The 15,527-nt window shown below is 42.2% G+C and overlaps 1 protein-coding gene across 1 annotated transcript; it reads right to left on the reverse strand.

Moving 5' to 3' along the window:
- Positions 1-1,217: 1,217 nt before the first annotated feature.
- VIM (vimentin) lies at positions 1,218-9,790 on the reverse strand. The gene is made up of 9 exons (XM_038128441.1): positions 9,168-9,790; positions 8,942-9,002; positions 4,848-4,943; positions 4,546-4,707; positions 3,897-4,022; positions 2,974-3,194; positions 2,839-2,882; positions 2,338-2,423; positions 1,218-1,823 (listed from the first exon to the last, which is right to left on the reverse strand). Exons 1-9 carry the CDS (start codon positions 9,707-9,709, stop codon positions 1,782-1,784), a joined length of 1,380 nt encoding a protein of 459 aa, XP_037984369.1. The 5' UTR covers positions 9,710-9,790; the 3' UTR covers positions 1,218-1,781.
- Positions 9,791-15,527: the final 5,737 nt, after the last annotated feature.

A 15,527-nucleotide genomic window follows, 5' to 3' on the forward strand; every position in this document is an offset into this window, starting at 1 on the left:
GTTATTATCACAGAAAATACTACCCATGAAAGCTCATTTGTGCTTTTTTTAAAATCAGTCTCATGTTGAAAGGTAGTAGAAAACCTGGTGTCTGTAATCTCTGCAACATGAAAAAGGCTGGCTTCACTCTCAGTTTCTAGTGAGACTATCCTACCCACCACATGGTGAACCAGGTTGAATCTGTTCTGCTTTGCTGAGGCAAAAGCTGTTGCTGAAGCTTGGGTCCAGGCACACTCCTCAGAGTCACTTCTGCCCCTTTTTGCATGAAGGGCATCACCAGAACAAACACTGGACCAGCTGCAGGACTTTTCTCTTGGGGAGCACATAAAGCACCTGTTTGTTGGAGCTGCAGAGGATTTCAGCACACCCCAAGTGAAAAGCAGCCTCCTACTGCCCCCACCCCCCCTCCAATAGCTACACTAGATCCAGTTAGTCACACACTTGAGCAAAGGTAAGGATGGAAAAGGGGTAAACTGTTTTCATCCCTATCATGTGGAGGTAACAGTAAGTTTTTCTTAGAGATAATTCCCAAATATCTAGCATATCTGTACAACAAGGAAGTTCTACCCATACCCTGAATGCTATTATATTAACTAAAAATTTCAGTTTGCAGTTCCTCATTCCAGAAAATCTGTATCTCAGTAAAAGCTTACAGAAAGCAGACGTTGCAGAAGTAATGCAGAACACAATAGGTACTTTCAAGGGGCTCTGCTGTGGCTCTTCATTGTGTTTAAACTTGAGAAATATGTTGCTCTGCAGGAGAAAACTTAAGTGTTCAGAGAGGACATCAACTTCCACTGCTGCCTCCTGGAAGACTATGGCAAGGGAGAGTGGAACTTCCTTGTTCCCATTCTTTACACTGATGTTCAGCAGACAACACCAAGCATGGTGGCTCTCCTGTTTTAAAAGGGGTTTAAATACTAGAATAGTCAGCAAAAGGGCAAGTTAGTCTCTCCTAACCCCCACTCCAGCCAAAGCCTTCATGTAGCTTCTGTAATACCAACAAGCCTTTGGGAACTAGCTTTTCCTGGAAAAATAAGTTAATGCACCAAGTCAGCTGTTAACTTTGCAAGGTGCTGTCTGAGATAAGGGCTCACACGAACTATTTCTCTGCTACATAAGTACTATGTTTTATAAAGCCAAGTTTTAAGGTACTTCAGGCATTCTGACATTTAGTAACTGCATTAACTAGTATATGGAAGCAAGATTAATATTTATTAGCTTGAAGTATCATATTTTATTCAAGTGATATCATAATACATTATGCATCTGCCAGTTATAATCCATTTTAATTGGTTCCAAAACCTAAGCAGTAAGTAAGTAAGACAGTTTATCTAGTTAAACTGAAAAAACAGCATTCCACACAGCCAGTACTAAAGATGTCAACCGTATAATAATTCCAGCATTATGTTGTTATGGCTTTCCAGAAAGTCATGAAGTTAACAAATTAGAACACATCAAGAGCCATTTTCCAAAGATTTATTGAAGTAGCGACAGGTTGCTCATACTGTGCTGGAAAAAGCAGTTTTATTGAATTCAGATACTTAAAAACAGTATTGCAGCACAAGATATTGCTATTTGTAAACTAGACTCCAATGTAAACTCTAATCCTTCAGGGAGAGTCAGTTTGCAAGATCTAAGACCTATTTCCTAGCATAATCATCTTGCGCTCATGGAAAAACTGCAGAAAGGCACTTGAAAGCTGTTTCTTCCTTTAAGACATGGACTTTTTCAATCTTGCTGGTAAGAATTTCTCCTTTAGTAAGTATGCATCTTCAGCTTTACTCCAAGTCATCATGATGCTGGGAAGTTTCATTAATAACCTAATGAAAAACAGAAACACTTGCGTTAAGTTTTAGTAGGAAGACTTTTGTGGGTTTTTTAAAAGTTAGAAGTGGAACATCCACTTCCAAAATGTGAACAAGTGGGTATCAGCTCTCATTATGAGAAATTCTAGTTCATAAATAAAATACAGAAACCATTAAAGTTTTATTTACTTACACCAACAACAGCATCTTATCCTAAGCAGGTGAAGAATCTCTGTTTATTGTCACATGTTTTCCTAAGGAATCTGTTGAGAATTTTCTAACTCAGCTGAACTTAAATATTCAATACACAGGTAACAGTCACCAACTTAAAGTTTTACTATCAGATGAATTTTGATTTTTTTTTCCAGAGAAACCTGTTTGCTATACCTGTATGTTCACACAGCTTGGAATGCCAGTTGCTGTTCTACTCAATACTTAATACCACATACAAGCTGCAGTAAGCAGTAGGCAAACTTAAGAATTTAAGGTTACCAGCTGTGATAGAAATAAAATTAAAGTTACCACCAACCTGTCCATCTCTAGTTTCGACGGTCTTAATTAGAAGTGTTCTCTTTGAGTGAGTGTCAACCATTGGCTGAGACTCAATGTTGGTTTCTGCAGAAGAAGATGTATTATTACCAATAGTCTAGATGAAGTGCCTCCTCAAAGAAATGAGGTGTAACAGATTTTAGTGTCTACTTTCAGAATCTTAATTTAGTATACAGAGAAGTGCACTGCTCTGAATAAGCCAGGTCTTCTACATTTTTCTCTCTGTGCCCCTTAAAGCACTTACAACAGGAATCCAAACTAATTACTTGCTATGTACCAATATTTAAAAATGTGTCCAGGAACAAAAGAGCTGCTACCATCCAAGGTTAAGTAGTTGAAAATACTGTAGTTGGATCCAAGAAGAGTATTCACAACCAACTGCACTTATACAAGTTCAAAAACCAGCATAAAAGGAACGATGCAGAACCCTCATGCTAATGATAGAGCACCTGCCTAAACTGAAATAGCAGAAACAGCTTACCTCTCAGGTTCAAAGCAGCAAAGGTTGGAATAGGCATGTTAATCCTGAAGGAAAAAAGAAATTGATAAAATCAGATATAGTATAAAGTATCTTCTAGTAATTTCTGGCTTTAGAAAAGTGTTTGCATGTAATTACCTGCTCTCTTCACCTTCCAGCAGTTTTCTGTAGGTGGCAATTTCAATATCAAGAGCCATCTTTACATTCAGCAGGTCCTGGTACTCGCGGAGATGGCGAGCCATTTCTTCCTTCATGTTCTGAATCTCATCCTGCAGACGCCCAATAGTGTCTTGGTAGTTAGCAGCTTCAACAGCAAAATTCTCCTCCATTTCACGCATTTGGCGCTCCAGGGACTCATTCTGAAAGAGAATAGTGAAATCAAGCACTGCTGCAGTTCAGTGACTCTTCCCCACCCTCAAGACCCTCAACATTTTAAAGAAGGAAAGCTGTGTTACATTAGCATCCTTTCTGAAAATGCCCAGACATGTCCCAAATTTGTTATCTCCTTATCTTCCCTTTGCAAAGTCAAGGAACATTATTCTGCGGCGTGATCTGAGGTGTGCCACATATTTGTTGTGCCAGGTGGTAAAGCCATGCTTTACAGTAAGCCCAACACATGCAGCTCAAGTCAGCATGCAGGCAGTCCTTAGTAGAGATTTGCAGGTGTGCTGAACACTGTTACATCCATTTCAAGCCTGTCTTTAAAGGAGTCATGTTTTAGCAACAGCACAATTTGCACCTTTCACTGCTCCTCCAGGTTTTTTTTATAACTTTATCTGTACCTGACAGACAAAGTATAAACACTTTCAGAAAGTGCTAAATAAACAGTGAATATTATAGCAAGAGAATGAACTTATTGTTTACAGCTTAAGACTGATTCAGTGTATCAATCTGCTGTGCATACACACAAATTGAGCCCACAGCATCCTTTTCAAAACGATTATATGTACTGCTGAATTGCATGGCAGATTACCTGCATTCACATCCAGATTAACAATTAAACTGCAGTGCAGCGCAGTGCTTAAAGCTGCAATGAAGAACTACTGCTGTCTTCTACTTACGCTTCCCTTAAGAGCATCAACTTCGCAGGTGAGAGACTGGATTTGTCTGCGGTACTCATTGGCTTCCTGCTTGGCCTGGCGCAGGGCATCGTTGTTCCTGTTAGCAGCTTCAGAGAGATCTGCAAACTGGAAAACCCCAGTCTGGTTAGCATAACACTTCAACAAAAACAGTGAAACAGACCTTCTGTGTACACAGCAGTTGAGGACAACTGAAGGTATTACAAGGTTTAACACCTGAAATGCTTAAATATTAGTATTACTCTTAAAGTGCCTCTCTAATTCTAAATGTTATATTGAAATTCATAGCAAACCTTCATACTTGTTTTCCTGCCCTGTACATTTCCCATCTTTTCACTAATTTCTCCAGGACAGGAAAGACTCCCAGTGTGCACCCATTACTTTGCTGCTGTAGTCATGGCACATAATGTTTTCAGTTGTACCCTTCCCAGACTAGAAGGGTCTAGACTAGATTAGAAGGGTCTAGTTGTACCCTTCCCAGACTAGAAGGGTCTAGTCAGACTAGACTGTTTAAAAAAAGACTTTGTGTAATGGTTATGTTCATGTCCATTAGAGAGACAGAGGGAACAGCAAGTGCTACAGCAAAGCTGTTAAACAGAATTAGTTCCAGTGCCTGATGCATTTTACTTACTTTGGACTTGTACCACTCTTCAGCTTCCTGAAGATTCTTAGCAGCAACACTTTCATACTGTTGGCGAACATCACGCAGGGCAGCAGTAAGGTCAGGCTTAGAAACATCCATATCAATTTGAATGTGCTGTTCCTGGAGTTGGGCCTGCAATTCTCGGATTTCCTTAGAGAGAAGCAGACACTCAACATTATTGCACAAAAGCACTCAGATCATACACAGGTGGGGACTCTGGGACAGAACCAGCAAAGACCTTCCTTGCTAGACAGTCTGCATCTAAACACAGACTTCATTTCTCAGCTTACCTCATCATGAAGTTTCTTCAAGAAGACAATCTCCTCTTGCAGGGACTCAACTTTGCGCTCAAGATCAAGACGTGCCAGAGAGGCATTGTCAACATCCTGACCAGAGAGAAGAACAATTCATAATCTTGCAAAACTGATGTTGAGAAGTCTCTTACAGCAAGTTCAGCAGCACACAGGCTGATGCTACATCTGAGCTTTTTGGCAAGACAATAGGAAACCAAGAGCTGTAAAAAGCCTTTTTGCCACCTCCTACCTTAGCTTAAACCTTAGATATGCACCTTTATTGTGAATTTGAAAACTATACCACATATGTTGATTACATCTTTGCTGGCATGCTGCTAAGCATGATTAAGAGCACACAGATCATCGTGGGTGTAAATCCTTCAAGTACTTGAGTCAGAAGTCCGCAGTAAGTGCTTCTAGCTTGAATACACTGACAAAGAGTTGCACTTTGCAAACTTCCACTCTTCAGTGGGGCTTAAAAGTGCAACACATGTGCTGTCAGGCCTATCAGTGGGCTTAACTTATGGACTCCTTGGTGAAAAAGCACAGAGCCCCTTAGGTCCACAGACCACACTTTTAAAGCATACGTCTAAAGCTGGTAAGGTATGTATCAGAACTGCAGTATTCACAATGCAGGTCAACAGATGTCCCTTGAGAAAAAGAAGGTGTGAGCATAAACACAAACTGAGCTACTCATCATTGCCTACACCCTCACAGTTGCTGGCAAAGACTCCACCTTTTGCTGCACAGAGATAGTCTTAATCAACAGCAAAAATTCATTTAGAGCATAACAGAAGACACGTCATGAATGTTATAAGGGAGCAACTTGAATTAGTTCAAAAACATAAGACTAAACATTGATTGGCAACTTCTTTCATTTTGAATGTGTAAGGCATTTAGTTTGCAAAGGGGAAGATTGTTCCTTTCACGCTAGTTACATACACAGCCACATGCTTCTGCTCACAGGGTATTAACATATCAGGTTCTCACAGCTTACTCTAAAGCTATTTTGGATTGCCCAAAGCATAAGCATTCCTAATCAGCAGCTCTCTTTATTATGGCACATTTGAAATAAGGAGTGTTTTCTTCAGACTCCTAGAAAGCCTTTCCTTGGATCACTCCTACTCTGGTGCAAGGTTCTTGCTCCAGAAGAATTATTCTGTTTACTTTATCCAGCAAAATATCCCTTTCATGCACCATTCCATAACTTTTCTATCAATTCCAGTTATATACCTACAGTTCATATCAGCTCTGTTTTTCAGTTCAGGGAAAGAATTTCCTAATTAATTTGTTCTCCTCCCCCCAAAACCCCTCATGATCATTCTGGCAGAAAATTACATGGCTATGACCCAACATGTTTACATAACTGGCCAGACATCCAAAGATTTTCTAGAGGATTTTGCAGAAATCTTCACCCTGAAGGCTATTTTTTTTAATAACAACTGAATAGCTACAGGATTTTAGGACCTTATAGTAAAGTGAAAGCAATTTAAACTCAGAACACAATGTGTGGCATGTACTTTACTATATGCTATAATTTATGTATTCCCTATCACTAAAATTCCATGTTTCAGTAGTTCCCAGATATGTGGAGAACCATGTAAATGAATTGGTTCCTTGTAGCCTGAACAAACAAGTACAAGTTGGAGTACGTGCTGATTTTATCCTAGGAGCTTCCTCAATGCAAGCCACACACTTTGCAGGGTTGAGCATCCCTGTTTACTTTAGACAAACCTCATGTTAGCCAGGACCTGACCTGTTAGGCTTGTCACAGGTTCAGAACCTATTCCTTGCTGCTAGACTAGCTGGCAAAGCTGCAGTCACTTTCTCACTGTGATGCTTGTCCTGCCCCAAAAGTAAAGTCCTCACAGAACTTTCACATATACTTGATCCCTCAGCAGAACATCCCTCAGCATATGAGTAAAATCATATCTTTGTCCAGAAGAAATAAATTGAAATTCAGTACCTATGAGCTGAACAGTCTCTGAAACTGGCAGCTTTTAGAAATAAAAGCTTAAGTTGAAATATTCATTCTTTATTTTAAAATACTGAAGTACACAACTGCTCCATCAAATAAAAAGTATCTTTGATGATACATCAGAACAGCAAAGCACCTGCTGAAGTGATCCAAATCTATAAAATTATACAACTTTCCAGTGGAAAAATATAATGTTTTAATAGAAAGCTGTGCATTGTTTTAAAATGGAAAGCACAACAGGATATTTCAGCTTTAGTGCTCTGTGAATTTAATTTCACTTTCAGAAGAACAAAACTTGCACTTAAACAGATTGAGGTTTCAAAACCTAACATGTTAACTCCATCCTTGCCAGTAAGGAAAAAAATTAGGTATGACTTATGTTCAAATCAAGCCCACCAGCATGCACCAGTTATATCATTGGTGGATTTAGTGCAGAGTTTGCATAGACAATGATTTGCATTTCTTATGCATAAGCAACAATTTAGGAGGTTAAATGGATCCAGTTCTGACTGTCCTGCATGCACACATCTGCTGGAGTCTGAGCTTTTGAGTGACCCCTTTCCAAATACAGGGAAGAGCTGGATAACCAGTGTGGGGTATGCACACCAAGCCAAACTCACTTTAAAGCCCAGGGCCTCCATAAGATTCAACTGGATTGAAATGCAGACATGCCCAAAGTGCACCAACTAAATATGAAAGATCATGTAAAAGCCAGCCTTAGGTCAATTGATCCTTCAACTGAATTCAGCAATGAATCAGAGTAGATGAGGTTCTGTAAAACTTCAGTTAAATGCTCCTTCATAGAACTTCACACTACATTAAATTGTCTTAGCACTCAAAATAAAAAAAAACAAACCAACACCAAACGCATAAGCTTAAATTAAGGCAGTATCTCAGACAGTTGTTTAAAACTTCTGTCTCCAGAATGCCAGTGGAGACTGAATTCCCAGGCTCTGAATGGGAGTAGGTGTTTCAGTTTCCCCACACTATCTCTTGAACACACCTGCTGTCCTTCAAGGACTGTAAATATACTGCAGTCAAAAGCCTTTCCCAGGGAAACGCAATCAAGTGCTGATTTCCTGAACAGTGACTTCTGTTAATGTCTATGAAGAGCTCTGGGACAAAGTCAGCCTGTACCCAGCTGCCGGTGATAAGGCCAGTCACTTCCAGTCTGAAAGAATGCTAGCAATGTTGTTTTACACCAGGAGTTTTAGGGAAGAGACCTTGTTTTGAGAAGGCACATTCCTAAATATCTCTTAGTCCAAACAAGGCTTAATCTAAGTTGAAAGCTGTTTTTGCACAAGTGAAAACTTGAGCTTGAGAATTTTAGAACACTGTTTGCACAGTTGTTTCTGGTTGTCATGTAGATTTACTTTATCTGGATAACATCACGGCATCCTACAAAGACTAAACTCTAACACAACTTGTTTCCTAGGTTAACATCTTTGTTTTACAGAGGATTAAATTCCACGTTCTTAATGGACACCCAGAGGACGCAAGCTCAATCCTGTGACCTCGCCCCAAGGAACATATTGTCTACTTCTTGTCAGCAGACAACACCCACATAAAAAACCTTAAATTTGAAACTGTTGCCCAGTAATGCACTGACCAGTGATTCATCAAAAAGGAGTTCTGTTTTCTACAAAAACTGGCTCATAACAGACACATTTCGCTAGAAATATTCCCGCACCATTACACATTTAGTAAGAATGCAGCCCACTGCGCCCTCCCCTCCAACACAAAGGGATCTATTATTTCAATCTGCTGCCACCACACTTGCCATAATGCCTGTATCTGCATTCCACGGTGAATCCCATAGAAACCATTAATACCCTTCAGCCAAGCGAGCAGATGGCCCCTTTTCACTTTTATTGGATCGGAAAGTGATTCCACGTTGGGGTGTTTTTTGTAAAACGGGCTAGACTTGGATAAAGTAGGACAATAGTTTACCTCCCCTCCCCTCAGACTGCAGCATCCCCCTAAAGAAAACACGGAGGGCTTGCGTGAGAACTGACGAACCTCTTTGTGCACGGAAAGCAAACTCCTGCACTCCCACCCTCCGCCCCAGGCACAGCCACCTCCTCGGGCCCCTCCCTCCTCCACCACCGCTAACCTGTCTGAAGGACTGCAGGGTGTTCTCGGCCTCCTCCCTCTGAAGCATCTCCTCTTGCAACCTGGAAGGGGCAAGACGGCGGTGAGGAGGGAGCGGGGGTCCCCCAAATCCCCCCGCCCAGCCCGCCCGGGATGCTCAGGGGCTGCCTCCGCGCCACGGGACAGGACGGCGAGGAGGCAGCGGGACGCGGCGGGAGCCCGAACCCGCCTTCCCCAGGCACACTCACTTCTCCCGCAGCCGCATGATGTCGTCGGCGAGGTTGTCCCGCTCCACTTCCACTCGTGCCTTGTCGTTGGTGAGCTGGTCCACCTGTCGCCGCAGCTCCCGCATCTCCTCCTCGTAGAGGTCGCCCAGGCGGGACGTGCCCTTGCCCTTGAGCTGCTCCAGCTCGGCCAGCAAAATCTTGTTTTGCTGCTCCAGAAAGCGCACCTTGTCGATGTAGTTGGCGAAGCGGTCATTAAGCTCCTGCAGCTCAACCTTCTCGTTGGTGCGGTTCGCCTTGAACTCCGTGTTGATGGCGTCGGCCAGGGAGAAATCCACGGAGTCGTGGAGCCGCATGGGCGGCATGCTGCTCCGCAGCCGCACCGACGTCGTCTTGGTGGCGTACATGCCGCCGGGCGAGGCGGACACGTACCGGGCGCTGCTGGGCCGCAGGGCGCTGCCCAGCGAGTACCGGCTGCTGGACGTGATGTAGCGGGTGCCGGTGCTGGGGCGGCTGCCCCCGCCGAACATGCGCCGGTACGAGGAGTTTTTCGTGCTGATGCTCATAGCGACGGCAGCGCGGGCTTTGTAATCCGGGAGCGGAGCGGGACGACCGGGGTCCGCGGCGAAGAAGGGCGGTGGCCGCGGCCGGGGCTCCTTCTTATGGGCGCCGCGAACCCGCCCCGCGGACCCGCCCCGCTCCGCCCCGCCCGCGGGGAAGGGGCGGCGGCCGCCGACACAAAGGCGGTGAACGGGGCGGCTGAGCTCGGCCGGCGGGGCGCGGAGGGTGGGCGGCAGCTTGTGCTGCGGCTGAGTCCCCAGAGGCTGGCAGGCTTCCGCTGGGGCTGCGGGACGTGGCAGGGCGGTGTCCCACACGGGGAGCGCGGGGAACCCCGGCACGGCGCGCCCGGGGAGGACGGGCTGACAGCCGCGGCATCTTCGGCGTCGCGAAAATGGGCGCTGGGTTTCCCAATCTCATCTCTCATCTCGTTGTCCCGCTACAGAATGAGCGTGGTGGCTGTAAGAAAGAGTTGGCAAGTTTAATGTCACAGGCCTGGCAAAATACTCCGAATAACCTATTAAAACCCCTCTATAGGTATGATGTATGTATATATCTATATCTTTCTAAGAACCTTTCCCTTCCTTTTGAGCTTTCTGAAAGAGTAAGATCAGGGAAAAATTATGCTAACTATTCACAAAGGGCTGCCGAGTGTTCAAAATAAACAGCCAGAAAAATAATGTATGTGTTTTCTTTAGTTGCCTCCCATGATAGCAATCTCAGCTGCTATGATTAAGGCACGAACTTTACAGGGTAAATATGTATTTCTTGTAGCTGGGTAAGCAGGTACATGCCTAAGGCCTAATTCTGCCATTATTGTAACATTGATCCCAGGAATAATTTGGGGGGGTTTTGTGTGGACAGTACATTATTGAAAATGCTGCATCCAGGATCTTGCTCCTGGAAAATAACTAGGATAGTAGCGGGCTTGGTTTTAACAAAGGTTTGTTTCTCCATTTCCGTACCAAACAGACTTTGCTAATAATTTTAGTATGCATATGGTCAGGAGAGCACCTGGCAAAATGATAATTGTTCATTAACTATGATCTCTAAATACGTGTGTAAAATAAAAGGCTAGACAAAAATTCCAGTGCTTTAAGAGCAATTTTACTATCAAAATGGGGCTACCAGCAATGGAAAAGAGTGATGTAGGTAGTACAGGGCAATAGCAATGGCATAAAAGTTGAGAGAAAAACTTTGAGTAGCAGCAGATTTTTTCAGCATGAATGCTATGGTTGCTTAAGGAAGATGACAGAATCTCTGCCATTTGGATAACTTTAAACTTGAGTGGCCAAAGCACGACTCACATTCTGAAATTCTGCTCTGGCACATTAGGTAAGGGACACCTTTTTTTCTCTCTGCTGTGGGAAGTGAGTGATACATTGTGGACATATTATCTGCAATGTATTGCTTCAGCACTTAGGGGATGCAAAACTACCATTGATTTTTGATTCTTTTTAGTTTGCAGTCCTGCAGGAAGAAATATCTTCACTGGAAGTTCTGGTAAACCTGAACATGAACAGTGGGTAGAAAAAAAAGTAATCTTCACACCCGAATTCACAGTAGTCAACTATTGTACTTCAGGTAATGTACTTTACAAGGAAGAATGTGAACCTATGTATTTTATTAAAGATCTTGGGTTTTTTTGAAGGAAATTCTGCTTTGCTTTCATTCTTTTGGCAACCAGAAGTGCAGGAATGCAGTTTGTATCTCAATGTAAGTCCTTGAGATTTTAATTTCTTTTGTTCACTGAGGCTTAGTCAAGCAAAGGAAGCTGACAAGGTTGAGCTACTGAAGTGCTTGCAGTGTAAGTCCCAGGCTACAGCTCATTCCATTCACCCACTGAATAAGAGGCAGAGGTCACACAGCATTCCTGAGGCTAAGGGTTCCCAAAGCCCAGCCTGGACGCTGTTGTGCTGCCCAGCCCTCTCAGAGCTCTATTTAAGCCATCAAGTTTGAGCTGTAAGCCTTTGAGAGCCCTGGCACAGAAGTACATACCCATTCTGTGAGTAGGCAAAAAGCAAAACAGCACATAACCAACAATCTCACGGATTACAGATGCTGTCTCAGAAATACTGATAGCTTTGGTAGACTGTTGTTTTTTAAAGGTGTGCTGGTGCCCCATCTGTTCTTCCTAACAGAGCACAACTTACACTTCACAAAATCTTCAATGGCACACATATGCAAGAATCATCCTCATTCAGAAAATGCTTTGCCCCTAAAATCCAAGGTATTTGTTTTAGTAAATATGACCCACCCACTTCATGTTTCAAGTGTAATTTGCATATGTTTATGTCACTGCTGCCATATGTGCTCTTGGCCACCTGCCTCATTTCTGTGTTTCACTATGAAATGTTCAGATATTGTTGGCTGTTGTACTACAGTAAACCTTTAAGTGCCTTTTGCTGGCTGGCACTTACACAGATGCACAAATGGAAGAAGCTGTAAGTTTCTTGTAAGCTGTAATAAATTTAACGCACATTTGCATTGCAAACCCCCAGGGGGATTAAAACATGTTCCCTTGAAATGCAAAAGGATCTCTACTGTCCTTCTCAGAACAGACTCTGTCTCAGTGTAGCCATAAACATCACAGAGAGTGTACTTTGAATGGAAATGAAATCACAGTAATGTCTAGTTTCATAGAAAATACTATGGGACTCTCAGAGGCAGTGGCTGATGGAGATGTTGACCATTTCTGACATGAAGAACAGACAGCTAAGAGCATCACTCAGCACCATGTTGGGAATTATTCACAAACTACTAGTTGTCATCTGTACTGTTTACTGTAATGCCTTCCCTTGCAATTCCAGTGTGCAGTCATGCAACTGCCTGGTCAGCCCACAACATCCCTCTACAGAAGATCAGAGGTAATGGCACTCTTGAAAAAACAAACAGGTATTTTTATCACAAGAGTTTCAGTTCAGACTGAAATTTTCTTTAATGCCTTTTTTTTTTGTGGCCTTTTTTTTCCCCCAGATAATTATGTATTGGTTTACTGCCAAGAACGAAATACAGAATCAAGTTGTAGAAATTTAGCAAAAAGACACCTCTATTGTGTGTAACTTTTATTAATGGGGAAAGTGGATATGCGTAGAGAGAAGGTACGGGTGCCTGAATGGTTTTATACTACATATCGGTTGTGCTAAAAATTAAAAAGTCCGTGTAACAGAATTTCTATTATTTCCTTGCAAAAATACCTGTTGGTCTGAAAACACCATTGAAAAGACTGGCATTCACTTCTTCTTTTATTTTTTTAATTTCCCATTTAATTTAAACAGTAAGAAACAAGAGTAATTTAGTCCAAATATTGAATGTGCTTTCCAGTTACATAAACCTGGACTAAACAGATGTGAATGCTTAATCAGATTTATGCCCTTTTTCTAAAGTTTCTGCTTCCAGGAGGTGTAGAAAGACACATAAAGATTAAATACCCATGAAAAAACATCCTGCCATGCAAATACAATAATTTTTGTGTCAGTACCATACAGCAACCCTAAGCCCGAGCATGCATGGGGCTGTAGAGGCATTCCTTCACACATCCCCTGCACCATGACTATTAAACAAACTCTGGGCAATGGGGACACATTTTAACATGAGGAAATAAAAGAGCCTGAACATCCTACAGACAACTGAATCAGAGGAACACCCTGCAGTGCTCAGCCAGAGTAAGTGCTGTGACCTATCACTTGAGTGACTGCTGTGGCTTTCACTGTCTTAGAACACCTTCAGCCATGGCCTAAAAACACAAAGACCGCTATGATTTTAAAAACAGAAAGGTCCCTGTTTAAAAAAAAAAAAAGATTCTGGCTCTAATCTTCAGCTGGGATAAGTCACTCCCTTTAGCTGAGAGCCAAGTGTAAGGAGGAGCCCCCAAGAAGGGCCAGTGCATCCAGGGGAGTGATGTTTTTTCTGAACCCTGATAATGCATCTCCCTGCATTCTGACTAGGAGAAGCTGATCTGGATTTCTGAATATTACCAGACTGCAGAAAATCTAAATGTTCCAGCATTGAAATCTCCAGTTGTGGGTAACTTCCTTGACTAATTTTTGTCTTGATAAACAAACTGGCAAATTCTTTTATGAAATTTATTTTTAAAATTATGTTGCCTATTGTCATTGCCAGCGTTGCAAAGCATATCAAATTGGTAGGACTAGCTGCTGATTTCTTCAAGTAAATGACTGGGCTCTGTACTCAAAACCAACCAAGTTGGTCTAAAATATTCTATTTTAATGTATAATGAAACTGGCAGGGGTTTCATCCTTGAGGAAGTGATTTGAACATGAGTCAAGCCACCTCGTCGCATGATTTACATTTCCAAAGAATTATTACTGTCATGCATTAGGTGCCTCTCTACTATGGTTTCTTTTTGCCAGAATAGGAAATTTTCTATATCAAAATAGGACATTTCTGTACCAAATCAGGTGCTCATTTTCAAAGCCACTACAGTCCTGTGCCCTGAGGCTGTCTCAAAAACCATGCACACGTCTAGGAACATGAGAAGGGAACAGAAGTTTTTGAGGTCTATCACAAGTATTGCAATTTATATAACCTATCTCTTAAAAAAAAAAAAAAACCAAACATAAAAACCAAATTAAGAATGACCCTCTGTCTCACTTAATTTAACAGAACTGACTGCTGAATGGTAGCAATACAGTTAGCAATGACTGGGACATACAGAATGAGGTTTTCCAAACTGAGAAGAGATTTGGCATAGCATAAAGCTCAATGTTCAACCTGAAACTCTTTAAGCAGAACCAATTCTCAGAATACACAAAGTCTCTCAGTCTTGATTTTGGGTACCCCAAAATAGATAATTTGAAATTTTGTATCTCCACATCCTTGTTTAATAAAATTTGTATATTGTCAAAGACCAAGAAATTGTTCAAGGATCATGATAGGCGCTTTATAAGGACCATTCAACTTGAATATCAGATGAAATATTTGAATTAAGCAGCTCAAGTTTTCAGGAGATTCTATGCAAAGTGCATAGTGTGTGTAGCTTCTTTCTGTCCTTTGCCACGCTGCTGACCTGGCCATCTTGGCCTTGCTCAGCAGTAGGTTGCAATTCCTGCAGCAAACTGTTGGTTCGGGTAGAAGTCAACAGCGTGGATGAACAGTTACTTGTCACATTACAATGGGAAGCCCTGTCTTGGTTCACCGTTTTAAATTTTTAGGTTGCAAACTTTTTCAAGGATGAGTCATCCATCCATCCATCCATCCATCCATCCATCCATCCATCCATCCATCCATCCATCCATCCATCCTCTCTTTGAAAAAATCTAAAAGAAGTGATTCTTGAATGCCATTAATGAACCCTGTCAGTTAAACACTTACTACTTCTTTTTGGCCAAGTTTTTTTCAACTCAAACTGCTTAAAGAGCTGCTCTAGCCAAAAAACAATTAAATCTGAGAAGTGATTTCATTCTTTTCTCTCCTCCAGTTCCATCACTTACACAAAGCATAAACAGCATAATGTTTTCTTGCCATGATATACCAGGAAATGATGATCTTTCTGAGGAAGAGGCAGGACACAGCAATGGAATCATTAATTGCGTGCAGCAATTGTTCCATTCTTCCCTTGAGATGCCCAGGACAAGCAGAACAGTACTAGCTCCTTGAAGGCCAAGTTTTTAGTGGATTCCTCAGTCCAAGTTCTTGTGCCAAGTCCTTGGTTCCAATGAGACTCATAAACTGAGCATACATTGTGTTAACCATTCTGGGATTAATTGGCTCCTTTCAAAGGGAAGAGGTGGTGCTGCACACACCCCAAAGCTGAGAAGACTGAGTTTCTAAAAAGGCATTCTGTTTTTCCATGCCAGCTCTATG

The sequence above is a fragment of the Motacilla alba genome, chromosome 2 (genome assembly GCF_015832195.1).
Source record: "Motacilla alba alba isolate MOTALB_02 chromosome 2, Motacilla_alba_V1.0_pri, whole genome shotgun sequence".
Classification (NCBI taxonomy): Eukaryota; Metazoa; Chordata; class Aves; order Passeriformes; family Motacillidae; genus Motacilla; species Motacilla alba.